General features: G+C 47.3%; 1 protein-coding gene across 1 annotated transcript in view; it reads left to right on the top strand.

Annotated features, from left to right (window-relative positions):
* COL6A3 (collagen type VI alpha 3 chain) overlaps positions 1-18775 on the top strand; it is a 164080-nt gene that overhangs the window by 87614 nt on the left and 57691 nt on the right. Inside the window, exons 13-24 of the mRNA XM_077313796.1 lie at positions 607-752; positions 1912-2004; positions 4592-4645; positions 5511-5582; positions 6991-7017; positions 8581-8625; positions 8740-8793; positions 10750-10812; positions 12994-13059; positions 13236-13289; positions 16145-16180; positions 18071-18133. Of these exons, the coding sequence (XP_077169911.1) occupies positions 607-752; positions 1912-2004; positions 4592-4645; positions 5511-5582; positions 6991-7017; positions 8581-8625; positions 8740-8793; positions 10750-10812; positions 12994-13059; positions 13236-13289; positions 16145-16180; positions 18071-18133 (773 nt within the window). The remainder of the gene's footprint in view (positions 1-606; positions 753-1911; positions 2005-4591; positions 4646-5510; positions 5583-6990; positions 7018-8580; positions 8626-8739; positions 8794-10749; positions 10813-12993; positions 13060-13235; positions 13290-16144; positions 16181-18070; positions 18134-18775) is intronic.

Genomic DNA, 18775 nt, shown 5'->3' with positions numbered 1-18775 from the left:
ACAAATGGTATTTTATAAGACAAGCTAGAGGGACTAGGGATAGATAACTAGACAAACCTACCTCTAATTTTTCAGTTGATAGTGATGGCATAGGTGGGACATGGATATAAAACAGGATGGGTAGCCATCTCATTTGGGTCTTCTTGAGAGCCAGCATGGTGTAGCGGTTAAGAGCAGTGTCCTCTAATCTGGAGAACTCGGCTTGATTCCCCACTCCTCCACATGCAGTTCTCTTACAGCTGTTATTGCAAGGCAGTTCTCTTAGAGCTCTCTCAGCCTCACCTACCTCACAAGGTGTCTGTTGTGGGGAGAGGAAGGGAAGGGTGTATGTAAACTGCATTAGAATTCCTTCTAGCAGTAACAAGCGGGGTATTAAAAAAAATAGCACTCTCTCTTCTGGCTAGAGAGTATTCATTTTCACATCCCTCTTGCTACACTGGGATGCCTGTAAGGTCCATTTTACCAGTTCAATACAAATGCATTGTATTCCCACACGATCTTGCTCCAAAGCTTCAGATCCACTTTCTTCTGGATGGATTCTTGCTGGACTGCAGAATAAGCAGTGACTCAAGACCAACAGCTATTCTTTTTCTTCCCATTTTCCAGGGGTCAAGGCTTTCATTCTTGTTGGGCTGGAACGAGTACTGGGCTTTGAGGATGTGATGCAGCTGGAGTTTGGGCGCGGTTTCACTTATAGCCGCCCTCTCCGGGTTAATCTGCAGGACCTGGATTTTGAGCTGGCGGAGCAACTGGTACGTCTGTTAGAACCTGAAGTTTATGCGGCTTCTCTCGTCAGGCCCAGCAAGCACAGGATCAGCACTAAGCTTCCTGGGGGCTACAGGAGGGGTCTGCAGGTTTTTATATTTGGAGAGCCAAGCTGTGCCAAGATTCAGAGCAAGATTTATCATACTAGCAAGAAAGCCCATTGCAACTAGGAATGAAATGGGCGCTAGGACCCAGAGGACACTTGCAGGCGGAATGAGGCCTCATTGGAAGTTTGGGGCATCTCTCTCTGTTTCTGTCTTTCTCTCCATTGCAGCAGGAGCCATAGTGGTAATCAGGGGTTGTTTCTATCAGGGAAGCAGGGCCTATTAGCGGTTTGGCAGGGTTCTCTCTCTCCATTGTGCTGGGTCCTGTTGGAGGGAGGCTGGGAGCTGGAGGGGCAAGGCCAATCAGGGTGCAGGCAGCTTTGCTGGCTGCACCCTGATTGGACCTGTTCCAACTCGGACAGCCGGACAAGTTCCACCCCCCAGGTTGTTTCACAAATATATAGAGGAACCATGGAGAAGATTTTGTTTGTTTGTTTGTTAAATTTATATCCCACCGCCCACAGCAAGCTGTCTCATGGTGGGTCACATCATAAAAACCCCACATAAAAGCATAAAAAACAAAATATCCCAATTAAAAAAACCTTATATTGCAACAAATATGGCGGAGTTACACACAGCAAGCATACAGTCATATAAGATACATGGCCAAGTAGGTGCAACAGGTATGCAGACAAATTGGGCAATCCCCCTAAATACTAGTATCTACGTTTTCAGGACGTTCAATCGCAGGTGGGGAGAATTCAGAGGGCTTTGTTACATCTCCCTGGAAAGCACGAAACTCACATTCCTGGGGCAGATGGAAAATAGTTTGACTTTTTCCTGAAACGTGCAGATTTCTAGTGTGGCGACTACAAGATTACCACTTTGATTTCTTCTTTTCTTTGATATGAACATTATGAAAAATAAATAAAAACAATAATTGAACAGGCCTAGCCTGAGTGGTTAGATTTAGCTCTGATCATGGTTCAAAGTCCTGCAGATTAACTTTGATTAGTTGCCTGTGTGGTTTGTTCTTCCTTGGCGGTGGAGATTTTGCCTGCTTTCTGGTTTTAATGGCCAGCTTTTACTTCTTTCCGAACAGGACAATGTTGCAGAAAGATCATGCTGTGGAGTGCCATGCAAATGTTCCGGACACCGTGGGGACAGGGGATTGCCGGGCACAGCTGGACCAAAGGTGAGGTATTTTAGTCTCGTCTTTGGAAGTCCAACATACAGTTTTGAGCCTTTGGCAGGAATCCTAAGAACTGCCCAAGTAGGTCTGTATGCCCAGAAGAATTTCTAGCAGATCACACTCTCACATCCTCACATCGTGAAGCAGTCCAGGGGAATGCTGGCAGGGGCTCATGGGAATTGTAGTCCATGGACATCTGGAGGGCCGCAGTTTGACTACCCCTGAGTTAGACAGTACTGTAATATAACAAGAACAAATGCACATCCCCTTCTCTCCTGACACGGGAAGTAATTTGTCACCATTTGTGTTTGTGATATCTTCAGATTACATAGATATGCTGAGCAGTCTCTCTCATCTTAGTTGTTATCTGGTTTCCAGGTTTGAAATTAATAAAAGTACTAGGGGCCAAGCCCTTTGCATTCAGGAATACAACAGGCACTAGATGGGGGGGGGTGTGGAGTGGAAGAACTCTGCAGACCCCCTCCCCCTCCCCCAGGACCTGGAAAGGCTGCAGGCAGCTGTTAGGGAATTCACCGGCAGGGGCAGCTCTCACGTAGCAGCGATCTGCAGCCTCCGAGCCTCAGAGGGAAGTGAAAGGAGGAGGGGGGGGTCAGGGGTGGGTGACGGAAGGTGATTGGTTGGCTGCTGGACAGTCAGGCAAGCCGGTTGGAGAAGGAGGCACTCTGGGCTGGGACAGTGCTGAGTGGCACTTAAGACATGAGACACACTCCTCCAAAGCTTTACATATTATGTGGAACAGATTAGCAAGACGACAGTGCAGTTCATCCAAAAGTCATTGATGCCCCTTTGCTATCCCCTTATCACTCTGAAGAAAGCGTTTCGAGTTCCTTGGAACTCTTTATCACGTTGCATGTTCAAGAAATCTGAAGAAGGGTGCTCTTCACACAAAAGCTCAGCGTGGTGTAGTGGTTAAGAGCGGAGGACTCGAATCTGGAGAAATGGGCTTGATTCCCCTCTCCTCCTCCACGTGCATCCCACTGGATGACCTTGGACCAGTCACAGTTCTCTTAGAGCAATCTTTCTGTTGCAGGGGGGTGAAGGGTTTTTGTAAGCCACTTTGGGACTCCCTCGAGTAGTGAAAAGCAGAGTATATAAAAGATACGAGCTCTTCTTCTTCTTCATATTGGAATAAATCTTTTTTTGTCTTTAAGGAGCATTGGGCTTCTAATTTGTTATGTTCTGGGAAAAGATCAGAAGTGACAGGGAATAAATAGAGAAGAGATGATGGAGCAGCCCCTAGTCTGGAGTCTGAAGAGCCTAATGGTGTCACTCTAAACAGAATCCACTGAACTCAGTCTGGAACAGTGGATGAATTACAGGGCCTCTTTTGCACGATGGAAAAGCTGATGAAAACTCACTAAAAACAGTGGTTTTTCTGATCTCTGCACAGGAGAGCGAATTTACTCTGCAAAACTGATTTTGCTCTACATGGTCAACCATGTATTTTTACTTGCAGCGTATCTTCATCATTGTTTCTGAAAGAGGCTAAACGCTGATTTACTTCTCTCCTGCCAGTCTTGGGTGCTCTATTAGTCATGCAGGGAAGCTCCTTGATTATGCAGATTAGTGACTGCATCAGAGAACAAAGCATGTGACTGAGTTTCTAATAGAGTCTAGCAAGTGAAGTTGGCAAATCTACAGGGGGCAGGGCTATGAATTGTTCCATGCAGAAAGCATTGCAGCGTAGTTTTTCAACAGAGTATATTCAATGCAGAACAACAACAATTTTGGTATAATAAAGCGGTCTAAACGGCTTGTTTTTTAAACTGGTTTATTTGGCTATGTGCAGAATACCTCCAGGCTTATTCTGCACCTGAAGGATAATGCATTTAATGCATTTTGGGAGTAGGTTTTAGAAGTAGGAAAATCCAGCTGCAAAATCTCATGGAAACTGCATTAACCCATGTGTACGGAATGAGCCCAGGTTTCCTGTAAGCAGAAAGAAGGTGAAAGGTGAAACTGGAGAGGAATTTTTGATCACGCACTAGGACAAGGTCTGTAGAAGCCAATTGGGATAGCATCACATAACAGCTGGAGCTATAAAAGTCAGTGATTTGATTTCTTATTATGGTCAGATGCCTGAAGCAATCATCATAGCTGTAGGTCAGAAAGAGGCAATGATCAAAACACGCAGGCATTGAAATGAAAGACGCACTTGAAGATCATCTTACTCCAGTTGGAGAACCCCCCTTCTTTGATCGTCCTTTGGCCTCTCCACAAATAGACAAAGATTTTAGGGACCCCCGTGAACGCCTAGAAAACCCTTCAAAGCAATAGTTCCGGGAGTATGTTTTTATTAAGATCAACCATGATATCTTTCTTGGTGTCCTTAAGCCCAAAGAGCCAAAAGCTACATAAATCAAGATTAACTGAGGTCGTGGTCAGATGGCTGGTTTAGCACAATTAGCCTGTTATTTATAAAGGTCACTTTCTTTTCCTTCCAATCATTAAGTAGCCATCTGCTTTACAAACATCCAGAAATGTTTTGAATGGAGATTAAAGAAGGGGATACAGGATATTAAATCTTGTTCTTTGTGTCTAAATACAAACCATGTGTGTGTTTCTAAAGGGAGCCACAGGAGAAGATGGCTACAGAGGCTATCCAGGAGATGAAGGTGGACCGGTGAGTACGGCTTTTTGGAGGGCGGGCTTATTTCTTTATGCTCCGAGACCGATGGTAGGTAGAAGGAAATTCTCCTTTTTTTTTTGGAAAACAGTCAGTGTCGAACCCAAGGCACAACTGAGCCACAGAATACTTGCCAGGCATGGAATTGAGGGAATTCTCTCATATTTTGTATAAATGCTACGTCTGTTAGAACCTGAAACGCTACAAAATGCTGCTGAGTAGTAAAACTCCTGCCAGCGGTTTCTATTCTGGCGAGCCGGGTTTGATTCCCCGCTCCTCCGCATGCAGCCATCTGGGTGACCTTGGGCTCATCACAGCCCTGATAGTGCTGTTCTCACAGAGCAGTAACATCAGGGCTCTCTCAGGCCACCTACCTCACAGGGTGTCTGCTGTGAGGCGAGGAAGGGAAGACGATGGTGACCCTTCAGGCAGTGAGAAGTGGGGTATAAAAACCCACTCTTCCTCTTCTTTACTTTAGGCAGTGAAAAGTTTACATCATTGAAACTTTAGCATTAATTATGAGACGGATATTATGCTACAGGGTTGCATCAATACCCACTTTGTCTAACTCACAGAAATGATGTAAGCCTGCCTCTTACCATTCTTACCATTTCTGTCCAGCCCCATTCCGTATTGGTGCGTATCCTTCCTCTCTTTCACCCATCTGGTTTCCCACCCACCTCGCAGGGCATCTGTTGCAGGGAGAGGAGGGGAAAGATGTTTGTAAGCTGCTTTGGGAAGTGGAAAGCAGGGTATAAGTACACAGCCCTTCTTCCTCTTCATTGCCAGCATTCTAAAGTCTCTTTCTGTGCCGGATGAGGCATCCAAGTTAACTGTGGGCCCTTCTTCTTTCTTGAAACAGGGAGAGCGTGGACCACTGGGGATCAACGGAACGCAGGGCTTTCAAGGCTGTCCCGGTGAAAGAGGAGCAAAGGTATTTTCCAAAGCCTGAATTTACTTATTGGCGCGTACAGAACAAGGCGCTAGTCCACTTTACCCAGCATCAGGATCAAGCCAGAGTGGTTTTCAAGAAACCGGTGGACCATGATGTCTATCATGAGAGTACTTCGGCTTCCCACTTACAAGTTCTCCCACCAAATGCACTCATAGCTACCCACGCTGGCTGACGGCCCTGGTGATGCTGGGTGGTGGGGATGGGGGTGCAGCTAGGATTTCCTGGCTGGCAGGAAGGCCGTGCTGCTTCATGGACCATCCACATGCCCTTCTCCAGCAGAACGGGCTGAGGACTTTTCTGTAAGGCTGGTTCTCATCCAAGCCACTCGTGTGGCTGCTCAGGGCAGCACAGTGAGGGGGGTGCCGGGGATCTGCAGGGATTTGGTGGTACAGAAGCTGTCCCCTCCAGGTGGGAGTGTGGACTCAGGAGGGGAAGGGTGTTCTTTGCTTGGGGAAAGATCTTGGAACAGCTTTGGATCAACTGTATCCTTGGAAGAGGGAGGGGCAGCATTCTGCACTGTCAGCTTTTGTGCAACTCTGGTACCAACCAGCCCAGTTCAGATCACTCAAGTTCACTCTCCTCTTTATTGCTGACATGGATTAAAATCTGGCCTTTGCCCTTCAGCCTGCACTGCAAGGGGATCAAGTTCTGCTCAGTCCTGCAGAGTCCATTGCAGGAAATTTGTCTCCATTGTTCTCCTCCCAGCCCACTCTCCTAGCATGCCTTGAGCTCCTGTTCTCCTCTGCTCGATTCTCTCCGAGATGAGCTCTGCAGTTGGAGTGCAGCCTCTTAAAATATTGATAAAGACAGGAATCCTCTCTGCCTGCAGAGTCAGCACTCCAGGGTTTCTGCCTGTTTTGTCTGGGTACTTTGATTTCGGGCCAAGTCTCCTTGGAATCGGTGGGAAAATGAAGGGAGCTCCAATAATCTTGCTTCTCAGCCTCTCGGTGGTTCAAGGATGGTGACCATTCGATATCTATCGGACCGGCTGCTTCCTTGGATCTGCAGCTGTGAGTTTCTCAGGAATTAAGATCTCAGATCTTGAAATGTCTATATTCTGTTCACATAAATATATCAGCTGCCAGGCAATCATTATTTTTAAGGACTCTGTGGTTTCAGCCCTCAATGATCTGCCAGAATTTCAAGAAGAGCTTTGGAGGGTAAGAGGAATCTTCCTAAAAGGCTGCTCTCCTTGGTAAACGTGAATTCTTGCTGAGCAAGTCACAAGAATCTGTTAGGGAACCCAGGTAATCATGGTAGAAGGCCCCACAGAAAGATGCAATTTTTAATTTAAGGGATATTTTTGTGCAGTGCGGAAAAACAGATCCAGGCTCAACTGGATCGATCAGGTTGCACGAATGAACTCCTTTCTGTCTCCTCTCTCTAGGGCAATCGCGGATTCCCAGGGGAAAAGGTATGTAAGAGTTTTATTTATTTTTTGCGTTTATTTATTTTACAATTTATATACCGCCACTCATGTCTCGTGGAGGTTCACACAGTCGGATAAGATACAGTAAAATCCTCATAAAACCCCAACAACTTAAACAACAGCGACGACAAACAACAGACGGCGGCACTTAAAAAATAATCAGCCTCAGAGACTTCCAGTCCTGCTGTGCAGCCAGTGGGCCCCGCTGATGGTCATTAGGCGGGACGACCCAGGGGTGTAGCTGTTAATATAAATTAAGCTAAATTAAATTAGGGGGAATCCACTGTTCATAACTGCGGTCACCTCCCTAGCCTCAACCAAATGCCTGGTGGAAGAGCTCTGTTTTACAGACCCTGCAGAACAGAGAGTTCCATCAGGGCCCTCAGCTCTTCCGGGAGCTCATTCCGCCAGGCTGGGGCCAAAGCTGAAAAGGCCCTGGCCCTGGTTGAGGCCAGGCGGACATCCCGGGGGCCTGGGACAACCAGCAAATTCATACCCACCGAGCAAAGAGCCCTGCGGGGGGCATAAGCAGATAAGTGGTCCCTCAGATAGGTTTGTCACAGTTTTAGGCCCTCACTCCTGGCCTGCTGGCTTGTGGCGGCTAACAACAATAAAACCATAAAAACGATACAAGCATCAAACACCGCAACCCCATCCGCATTCATCACAGCTGAATCCTCCCCATCAGTCTCTCCCAATCTACAACTGGCCTCCAAGATTGATGGTGAGGAGCAAGGTCTTTCATCAGCCTGGCCTCAGCCAAACGCCTGGCGGAAGAGCTCCATCTTACAGGCCCTGTGGAACTGTAGCAGCTCTTTTAGGTCTTCTGGGAGCTCATTCCACCAGAAAGGGGCTTGTGGGCCCAGGATCACCAGCTTTGTTCGAATCTACAGAGCCGAGAGCCCTGCAGGGGGCATAGGGAGAGAGAAAATCTCTCTTTGGTAGGATTACTACCTATATGCCTGTTGTGTATTGTTTCCATTGTCACTTTCACGTGTTTTTAAAAAGTTCTCCGCCAAATTTTTCATACCTTAACTTGGAATAAAAGCATCAGTGATACCAGAGGGCACTTAGATCGTCCCTGACCCCAAGGAAGTAAAACTGGCCCCAGCCTGGTAGAATGCAGGATCAGGACCCTCCAGGACTTTAAACAATTCCAGGAGAGATGCAGTTTGGCGCCCTTTGCCAGCAAATGTCCAGAAATTTGGGGCAGTGCCTGGAGACAATAGAGGTTCAGGAGGATGTGGTTTTACTTCTGGGTGATGCTCAAGGATTTTCCTCTAATGTGGATACCATAGAGACTGGGGAAATTCCTAGAGCGTCACCATTGGTGCAATTTCCTTCCTGTTTTCCCACCTCAGATTATCTAGGACAGGGGATTGCCTGCTGCCAGGCTAATGACTGGAGAACTCTTGGAAAGGAGCAGTCCCCCTCCAAGAGTCCTCCAATGACGTTCATCAGTTACCTGCCCCCTTTCAAATTGCACCTGAGAAGATTAGTCATCTTTCATAGGGCGAACCGTGATAACTTGTCCCTTTGCATCCGCAGGGTGAATTGGGAGAGATTGGCCTCGACGGAATCGATGGGGAAGAAGTAAGTCTCCTGAGTGACGTCTTGCTTTTAAAAAGAGCCTTTCTCATTCAGCCATTTGTTTTACGCCAGAAATATCAATTCGTTCCTTCAAAATAATCTTATTTCCTTCAACAGGGAGACAGAGGCCATCCGGGTTCTCCTGGGGAGAGGGGAAACGCTGGCAGGAGAGTAAGTAAGCTACATAACTCTATTGTTTCCTGTTCACAGTGACACAGATTTGGAAAATAGACTGGTGCCAGCATCCGGACGACCCAGACAGCATGCTCACAATTCCCAGAGAGCATCAGTGTGTTCTGCATGTGTCAGCTGTGTTATGTCCGTAGCCCTGCCGAGGACCAAGCTTGAGGTCCAAGGCAGGATCCTGGCCGGCACAAAACTGACCAGTATGCGGCTAGATCCCACCTGCCGGATCCAGTCAGTTTAAAGTGAAACAAGCTGCATCTCACACACATTCACAGACACAATTATTTACTGCTACCTTTCGGCCTTGATGGGTGCTGCAGATCAGGGGTAGTCAACCTGTGGTCCTCCAGATGTCCATGGACTACAATTCCCATGAGCCCCTGCCAGCAAAAGCTGGCAGGGGCTCATGGGAACTGTAGTCCATGGACATCTGGAGGACCACAGGTTGACTACCCCTGCTGTAGATTAGCGGTTGAAGCCTGATGCCCTGAAAAAGCATTCCAGGACAACCATGTCTGAACACCGTTCGCTAAATCTGCGGGAGAGAGCCCCCGCGGACCGTCTTGTGTTCCCTACAGAACAGTGCAGAACATTCACGAAAGCGACTCTCTCTCTGCCTCACACACGGGGAGTGTGTTCTCTGTTTCTGCTTCCCCTTCCAAACATGCACCGTGCCATGCACTCAGGTGCTGTGTCTTTCTCCTCCCCCCTCCCTCCATGGAGGAACAAGCAAGCGCATGCTCATCCAGGCATTGTCATGTGCCGGCCCCTGCCCACAGACATGCTTCCTCTGTCCTTCGTTGACACTCTTACACATCGCTGCTTCCTCCAGTCGTAGGCTACAGAGATGCTGGCGAGAAGGGTCGAAGGCTCAGGGAAACAAGCACCAGAGCAGGACCGTCCCCCCTGCCACCACTTGCACCCTCTGACCGAATAGCCTCCCACCATGCAGAGTGGTGGCTGGTAGGCAGGTAGGTAGGTCAACCAGTGGACCCCCATCACTACCACTTGGGACTCAACTGGTGAAGCCTTTGTCCCTTTGATGACTTGCAGGCTCTGGACACTCCCCTCCACACAGAGGCCATGTGAGTGCCTAAATTCTCGCCAGGCAACTGGGCAGAACAGGCGAAACAACCTGGGTGGGGTTGTTGTAAATGGTTCTGTTAGCCCTCTTTAAGTATTTGAAAGGTTGTCACTTGGAGGAGGGCAGGATGCTGTTCCCATTGGCTGCAGAGGAAAAGACACGCAGTAATGGGTTTAAACTTCAAGTACAACGATATAGGCTAGATATCAGGAAAAGGTTTTTCACAGTCAGAGTAGTTCAGCAGTGGAATAGGCTTCCTAAGGAGGTGGTGAGCTCCCCCTCACTGGCAGTCTTCAAGCAAAGGTTGGATGCACACTTTTCTTGGATGCTTTAGGACAGTGGGGACCACTCAACGCCTTTTACTTAGGCCCGGTGGGGGGGTAGTTTACTCCTCTACTCTCAACCACTGCCCTAACGCTCTCTGATCGCTATGGTAATGTTTAAACATCCCTTCAAAATAAGATACAGACACGCCACAACAATGAAGTGTGTTGTAAAGGGCTGGGGGGGGATGAAGTAAAGGGCCGGGGGGGGGGGGAGAAGGCGTCCTTCGGGGCCCACCTCCAATTAGTCGAAGGACCACATGTGGCCCGCGGCCCACAGGTTGGGGATTGCTACTTTAGGATGCTTTGGGCTGATCCTGCGTTGAGCAGGGGGTTGGACTAGATGGCCTGTATGGCCCCTTCCAACTCTATGATTCTATGATTCTGTTGGCTGCTGTATCTACTGTCTACTTGGCATGGGAACCATTTTGAGTTTGCCTGAACGCTTAAGGCTCCAGATGAGTAGCACTGCATGGGCTAAGGAATGCTACCGTCGAGTGTCCATCGTTTGACATGACATGTCTGCCGTTACAGGGCGACAAGGGAGGCAAAGGAGATCAAGGAGAACGAGGAGACCGTGGACTGCGAGGAAACTCGGTAAGTACGAGAAATCAACACTTCCGCCTTCCGACTGTGGCCTTCAGGAGGGCTATTAAACAGAAAACTCTCGATACCTGATCTTGTACTCCTTGAGAGCCAGCTGGGTGTAGTGGTTAAGAGAGGCAGACTCTAATCTGGAGAACCGGGTTTGATTCCCCACTATGTGCAGCCAGCTGGGTGACTGAGCCAGTCGCGGTTCTCTTAGAGCTGTTCTCGCAGAGCAGTTCTCTCAGGGCTCTCTCGTCCCCGTCCCCCCCCCAGCTCCCAAGACATCTGTTGCGGGGAGAGGAAGGGAATGGTGTTGGCAAGCAGTTTTGGGACTCCTTCAGATCGTGAAAAGCAGGGTATTAAAAAAATGGTTCTTCTTCTTCTCTATGGAAGCTGACACACGTTACAAACGTATCAAATAATCAATCCTAAATTAAATTTGGTCAATCTGGATTAAATGGTTGGTGTGAACAGGATCAGGCTATTTTGAAGGCAGCTGAATGCTGGAGTCCTGAGTGTCTAGTCCTCAGTGTCTTGTAGTCTGAATCAACGATAGAAATCTCACGTTGGCTATGAAAAACTACAGCTCTGTTCTGGGAGCAAACATGATTTGCTCACGGAATAAGCCAAAACAGAAATTCATAGTATGCATTGGGAATACATGGCGACTGTTCCCCTAAGGTTTCTTTCCTTGAAACAAATGCTTTAGATTTATAGACACAAGTCGACAGGAAGTTTTCTTGTTTTGGAAAAAAGAAGATAAAAATGCAGTCTATTTCCACCGAAACATTGGGAGGGTCGGCTACGAAGCAGAACTGAATAATACTCAAAAGCATGCCTTTGCCATCTGTATCATGTGAAACAGTGAGTTTCCAGGACTGGAACAAGCATTTCCTCATCTGAAATATTTCAGACGACTGAATGATTGGAATCCTAATTACTGGCTGATGTATTTACCTCTGTGGATGTACAACGGAAATTCTCAGCCTGCAAACGGGATCAGCGTTTTTGAAATGTGTGTCCTGTGATACTGGTTTGTCATGCCTGCATTTCAACCCCCCGCCCCTCCGCACACACATTGACAAACCATTGGGAATCCATTGTTTTTATTCCCCCTTTCCTATTGATCTTTAAAGCGGTTCTGTGGTTCTTCCTGTGAGACTTACAAAGGAAGCCCCGTCAGTCCTCACAAGAGAGCCACTGTCCCTCCTACCCCATTTAGGACTTTGCCGTTCTGTGTTTCTGTCTCCTCTCCCCGCAGTGCAGGTGGCCAGACTCTGGAGAGACTCCAGTCTTCTGCAGACATTCTAAATAGAGATGAGGCTCAGAGAAGGTCACCTCCAATTTGCTGAGCCCTTCTAACCCCTGTGCTTTCTGGGATTCCATCTGGACCGGCAATGGTGCACATCCACAATAAAATTCCAGTGTGCACAATTTGTGCCTCCCATTTTTGCAGGGTGCAAATTGCATGCTTGTTGTGTGTTTGTGGACCTCTGGACAGATGGGACCTCTGAAAACAGGGGTCTGGTGCAGTGAGGGAGCAGGGCCATTTCTCCTCACAGTGTTCATCCGTGTTTGTATTGTGGGAGGCACACCTCCCATTTTTCTCGGAATTTAAAGTTCTCCGGGGTCCTTCTTTTTGTAGACTTACGGTACTTGAGTTGGAACCAACCAGCTTTTTCACAGGTGGATAAGGAAGGAAGATAGGCTGTATTGGGGGTTGTTCTTATTATTTATTTCATTTGTATGCCACCCAACCCTGCAACTCCGGGTGCCTTACAACATATAAACAATATAAATAATCTAAACAAAACCCAGCTAAACTCATTAAAATAAACAGTGCCTGATCTACCTAAAACATCATATATAACTAAAAGGTGGGGAACTGCAAAGTGGGTGTAAATAGGGGAGTTTGGGCAGGGAGGCTGGCCTGTGAGTTTTCTAGGCTGCGTGGGTACGATCTGGTAGCTTTAGCCCCTGACGTTTTGCCGGTCACGGTGACTGGCATCTTCAGAGGTTAGGACATGGCGAGATGGGGATTTCTCCGTGCTACAGCGTGGAGTGTATGTGTTGTGTATGCGGACATTCTGCTCAGAACAGCAACATGCAACTGAAGGATCCAAACCGCACTGAACACTAAAGCATCATGCCTCCTGAACTCCATTTGATTTTCATTGCTGTTGCTTCCAGGGTGCACCAGGAGCAGACGGCACTCAAAGAGGACCCAGAGGCCCGAAGGGTGAACTTGGACCAATGGTAAAGTATATATTATCGGATTTACAGTACAATAGGGCAAGGAAAGCAAAAACGATGGATTGGGGGGCGGGGGAACCTCAGCTCATGCCCAGAAGATGCTTCTTAAGGCCCTGCGTCTGCTTTCTGTTCTTTTTGCCTTCTTAGTAATAAGTCACTGATGTGCTTGTTTCTCCCAGGGAGAACCTGGAGCCGATGGACCAGAAGGTGCCCCAGGAGGGCCTGGAAGAAATGTAAGTATTGTTCATTGCAATCCCTGATTACAGCTGGCGCCCCAAGTGAACGACAAAAGAGGAGAAATAAACTCAAGCCAGAATCTTCAGTTTTGTGTCAAAAGGGTCAAGCTCCAACAAATTAAAAAAAAAATAAAAATAAAGTATCCATTATATAGTATGCACGTGCCAATTTTAAAAAGGTTGGGGTCTGAATGTCAGATTTTACAATCGATAAACATTCTTGGTGGTGTACGAATATGTCAGATGAGCCACCTAAAACCAGATGTGTTTTGGGTTTGACAGCCTCCCTCCGGGGCAACAAACACATTAGATCAGGGGTAGTCAAACTGCGGCCCTCCAGATGTCCATGGACTACAATTCCCAGGAGCCCCTGCCAGCAAATGCTGGCAGAGGCTCCTGGGAATTGTAGTCCATGACATCTGGAGGGCCGCAGTTTGACTACCCCTGCATTAGATACACACAACACATTCAGAGAGGGTTAATATCTATTTAACAACCAGGTGCTGTTCTCTTTAATTCATGGGGGGTGGTGGGGAAACCAAAACATTAAAGTTGAAATTGACAATAATATACTAAAATCAGTGATTAATTATTTCTCTAATATTTTTTTAAATTTTTTTATTTGACTATTTTGACACAAATTTACAGCTGGTACCCCACCCAAGGGGGCAACTAGAATGGCAACTGGGAGAGAGCCCTCCCACCCTGTGAAATAAAAGGGTTTTTATCTTATTTATTTTTTTTAAATGCTTCCCTTCCTTATTTGGGCAGGTTGACCCCCCCCCCCCCCGTGGCCAATGATGGGAGAGAGTGGGAAGGGAAGGGGTCCCAGCCATGTAAACCCTTGCTGCCTGAGGTCCCCCTCACTTCCAGGGGGAATTCCTCCCTCCTCTTACTTCCACGGCAGGGAATGAAAGGATACCTTCACGGTCCCATGTTTGAAAAAGGCTGGTCTGTTCTCACATATACCTCCTGCTCCCAGAAGCGATAGATGGCCTGCCTTTAATTTCCTTGCTTTGATTTGTCTTGCAGAAATAGCCACAAAACCAAACCTAGGTTTGAGTCCAAATCTAATCAAACCTAAGTTTGATTCAAGATATAACTTTTTTTGTGTGCAAGCACACGTCTTCAGGGATCATTCTGTGTGTTTGCACACGAGAGCGTCTGCCCAGAATAAAAGTTTGTTGGTCTTAAAGGTGCTGCGGTACTCAAAACTTTCTTCTTCTGCTTCAGACCAACACAGAGACCCACCTGCATCTAAAGACAAATCTAGCGTATTTCAGTTCAGCCCTCAAGTATTCCCATGGAAAAAGGTGTCTCTGGTGGGGACTTCCCTTAGGGAGCACACAGGAACTGTAAAGTCAAATACCAAGATACCAAATCCACATTATGCAGCAGAGGCTGCTAGAGAGGGCAGTGTGGGGACATAGTGGATGGGAGCTGATGGCCTTGTTTCTCCCAGCAGAACTGCCTTTTGCAGAGCATGGTCACAAAGGAATGCTGTCCCCATTGCACATTTAATTAGTTTTGAACTCTCTGGCTCAGTCTTCCCACTGGTTGGCAGCTTGAGAACTACTAGATTTGGTGAGGGAGCTCAGTAGGGACGTGATGTTGTGGAGTCCACACTTCAGAGCTGCCGCTTTCACCAAGGGAACTGAGCTCTGCAATCTGGAGATAGCTGGAATTGAAGAGGCTAGTCCCATTATTATGTTACCGCATATTTTGGAAAGAAATCTGTGTTCTTGAATGAATTGTTGCCAGCACATTGGAAGCAGCTCTCTGTAGAGACCAGTTACGGATATCTTACTATATACTCTTTAAAACAGTGGAGAACCTCCTACACCCTCGCGTTTCCCTTGATAAAGCCAACGGCAAAACGTTGGGAAGGGGTGTTATACTTTGGCGTTGAAATCTGTGCTCAGGTCTCTTCTGCAGCCAAAAAAAACAAGACCGGAAGATGCCATTTTGTTGAGAATTAACCTTTGTGCGAGATTATTTTCTTTGATGTGAAACGTGACTAAATTCATTTTGAGAGAACAAAAACTGTGCGTATTAATTATAATCTGGCTTTTAAGAACAGCAGTTACTTTGTGTGTTTTACTTTCGGTTTTTGCCTGTCGTTTCCCATGCTGTGTTTGCTTAACCCACACAGAGGTTCCCAATTAATTTACGTCTTGTCCCTTATCTCATGAGAGGTCATTGAGGGATCAGTGGGAAACAGGAAGTGGGTTTTGTTTTGGGAGAAACATGAAGGAAGCGGTAGCCCAGAGGCAACATTGAAGGACTTCAGGCCATCCAGCTAGGGAGATCCCACCCCCTGCTCCCAAGCTTGGTTGGGTGTCTAGAAGTTGAGCAGGGAGTAATATTAAATTAGGGTGGGGTTGAATCTTCTCCCCTGTGTCTGAGGTAGGGTTCTCAGGTCAATCTTGGCCACTGGCCAGGGGTTAGGGGGAGAATTATGTTGCCAGCTTCAGGATGGGAAAACCCTGGAGATTTGGGGATCGAGTTTGGGAAGGACAGGGGTGCAGGGCTCTAGAGTCCCCCCTCAAAAGCAGCCATTTTCTCCATGGAAATGATCTCTGTAGTCTAGAGGTGAGCCGTCATTTTAGAGATCCCCAGGAGCCACCTGGAGACTGGCATCTCTAGTCTGAGGCCTGAGGAGGAGCTTGTGGCCAATGAATTCTTACCTGTCCTGATCCCCCCCAAAGTGCTATCCCCAAGGGAAAGTGCAATCAGTTTGTTTCATACAAAAGAGACAAGAAGGCTTAAGCCATTGGCAGGAGGTGACATCCGTTTTTTTGCTGATGATTCTTTTCCCTAACGAATGTGTCTTTTGCCTGATTGATCTGCAGGGAGGACTGGGCAGAAGAGGACCCCCTGGAATCAAAGTAAGTACCGCTAATCTACATCCATGTTGATATGCCGATACACCATTAAAATCCATACACCATTAAATCTAAGATATTTCAGGACGTGGGTGGGGTTTCAGATAGGAATACTATAAATTAGGGATTTTGCCTTAGGAGAATTTGCCTGAGAGACTTCCCCTGCCCCAGGGCCACACAGAATCATAGAATAACAGAGTGGGAAGGGACCTCCTGGGTCATCTAGTCCAACCCCCTGAAATATGCAGGACACTCACATCCCAATCGCTCATCCACTGTCACCTGCCACCCCCTTGAGCCTTCACAGAATCAGCCTCTCTGTCAGATGGCTATCCAGCCTCTGTTTAAAAATTTCCAAAGATGGAGAACCCACCACCTCCCGAGGAAGCCTGTTCCACTGAGGAACCGCTCTAACTATCAGGAACTTCTTCCGGGTGTTTAGACAGAATTTCTTTTGAATTAATTTCATCCCATTGGTTGTGGTCTGTCCCACCGGGGCAAGAGGGAACAACTCTGCTCCATCCTCTATATGGTAGCTTTTAAAATACTTTTCAATACACACAGTTATTTTGGCAAGCTGTACAGATACTTGTCAAAATGGTTAAGCTTTGTTTGGTATCTGTCAAGTTTTTGTCCTCTCCTTCATCCAAAGAGATCTCCCCTCATTTTATCCTCATTACAGCCCCGTGTGGTAGAACAGGCCAATAAAATGTGACTTGGCCAGTGGAGAGCTGTGTGGCTGAGACAGGATTAAAACGCAAGTCCCAGACCTAGTTCAATATGTGAATCATTACACCACCATAGTGAGCACCTTAACATTCCTAAGAACAAAAGCAGCCTAAAATCAGCTAGGATCCATCATCCATGTTACTCCCTGTCTCACTGGTGACTTATAATTGGGGGGGGGGAAGTCCTGTGAACCTGAGATAGGGATGGGCACAAACTGGAAATTTGGGGGGACCAGAATTTTCCTGAACCAAACACTCAAACCCACTTGACCCAACCTGACCCTGAAGCAAACAGATTCAGGCCGCTTTGGTTCGCTTCTGCTTCCTTAGAAGCAGGGGGAAGGAAGCTGGCACACTGAAATCACTTGCAGACATTTTAGGCTGGCAGCAAAATGTGCTCACCGATCTTCTGTCAGCCTAAAATGGCTTCCAACCAAACCCCCAAGCTGGTCAAAGGTCTGTGAAATGTCTGGAGGAGGTGCCTCCCTGGACCTCATTTCTGTGGGAAAATTCGGTTTGTGCATTGGTTCGTGTCTGTACGTAACCTGAGATTTACTGAGGTAAATTAGCTACTTCACTGTCTGTAGGCCATGTTTCCTGTCCATATTTATTTCAAATCTGACTTGAGGCAAATACAGGGAACTGTTTGAGGAAAAGAAAATGCTGGAGAAGAAGGGGGGAAATGGATCCCCTCAGGCATAACAGGAAACCTTAAAGGAAACATTAAAGGCATGATTTATTTTATATTTGGCTCTTTGTGAAGCCAACGCGTCCATTATCTGCTAAATTAAATAACCAGAATGTAGTTCTTTGAGATGGTGAAGTATAAGGAGATCCCTGCTGAATCCAGTCCAGCATTCTCTTCCCTTCATATTGACCAGTTCACAAACAAGGGATAAAGGCAAAAAAAACCTCCTTCTGTTGTCCTCCAGTGGATAGTCAGCTGTGCACTGCCTTTGAACATGGAGGTTCAATTCCATGACTTTTAGTAGTTGTCTTAGACCCTGTTAGAGCTCTGGCGATTAGTCCATCGTTACTCTCTGTCATACCACAGTCCATCATTGTAGGAGGTAGGAAGAGGTACTCTCCTTTGACTGTTCCAGATCTACTGCCCCTGTCAATGTCATTGAGTTAAGTGTGCTGACTTTCCTGTGTTATCCTTCAGGGAAACAGAGGTCCTCCAGGTGTACAAGGTTCCGTGGGAGAACAGGGTACCAGAGGCCCACAGGTGAGTATGCGTTGAGTTTGTCACTGAAACTGATTTCAGATGGTCCCTTTCTTATATTGTGGCACATTCCAGAATGGTGGCTGTGTTACGTCTGATGCAGCCCTTTAAGTGCCGTGTCTGTTGCAGCCCTTTAAGCGCTAAAGGATCGACTTATGGAACATGTTTCTGTGAGCTAGAACTGACATGTCAGATACATGGATCCAGGTTGACCTTGTTTTTTGGTGGTCTACGGCTGCACTCTGTGCACTATCTCTGTGCACAGAGGCCTGTACATACTGCAGCCTTTATCAACTTTTTTTTACCATTGAGAAGCCCCTGAAACATTCTTCAGCCTTGGAGAAACCCCAGAAAGGAGGTCAGCAGAGCCCACTTCCTTGCCACACCCCCAGGAGTCACATGTCACCAGAAGTGACATGTGACTCCTGGGGGTGCAGCAAGGAAGTGTGTTCTGCTGACCAAGGGTGACATCACCCAGACACTCCCATCAGATGTGACATCATGCTCTGTCACCCCCTGCCCACCCAAATGCCAGAAATGGCCTAGTGGCCTACTCAGCTGGGCCGGAGACAGGGCTGAGGTAGGCATTTGCTGCTCCATCGTTCTCCACCACCTATACCTCCCCCAGGGCAGTTAAGTACTTAC

The sequence above is a fragment of the Paroedura picta genome, chromosome 1 (assembly GCF_049243985.1).
Source record: "Paroedura picta isolate Pp20150507F chromosome 1, Ppicta_v3.0, whole genome shotgun sequence".
In the NCBI taxonomy this organism is placed as follows: Eukaryota; Metazoa; Chordata; class Lepidosauria; order Squamata; family Gekkonidae; genus Paroedura; species Paroedura picta.
The sequence above is the reverse complement of the archived record's forward strand: the minus strand, read 5'-3'. Positions and strand labels throughout refer to the sequence as shown.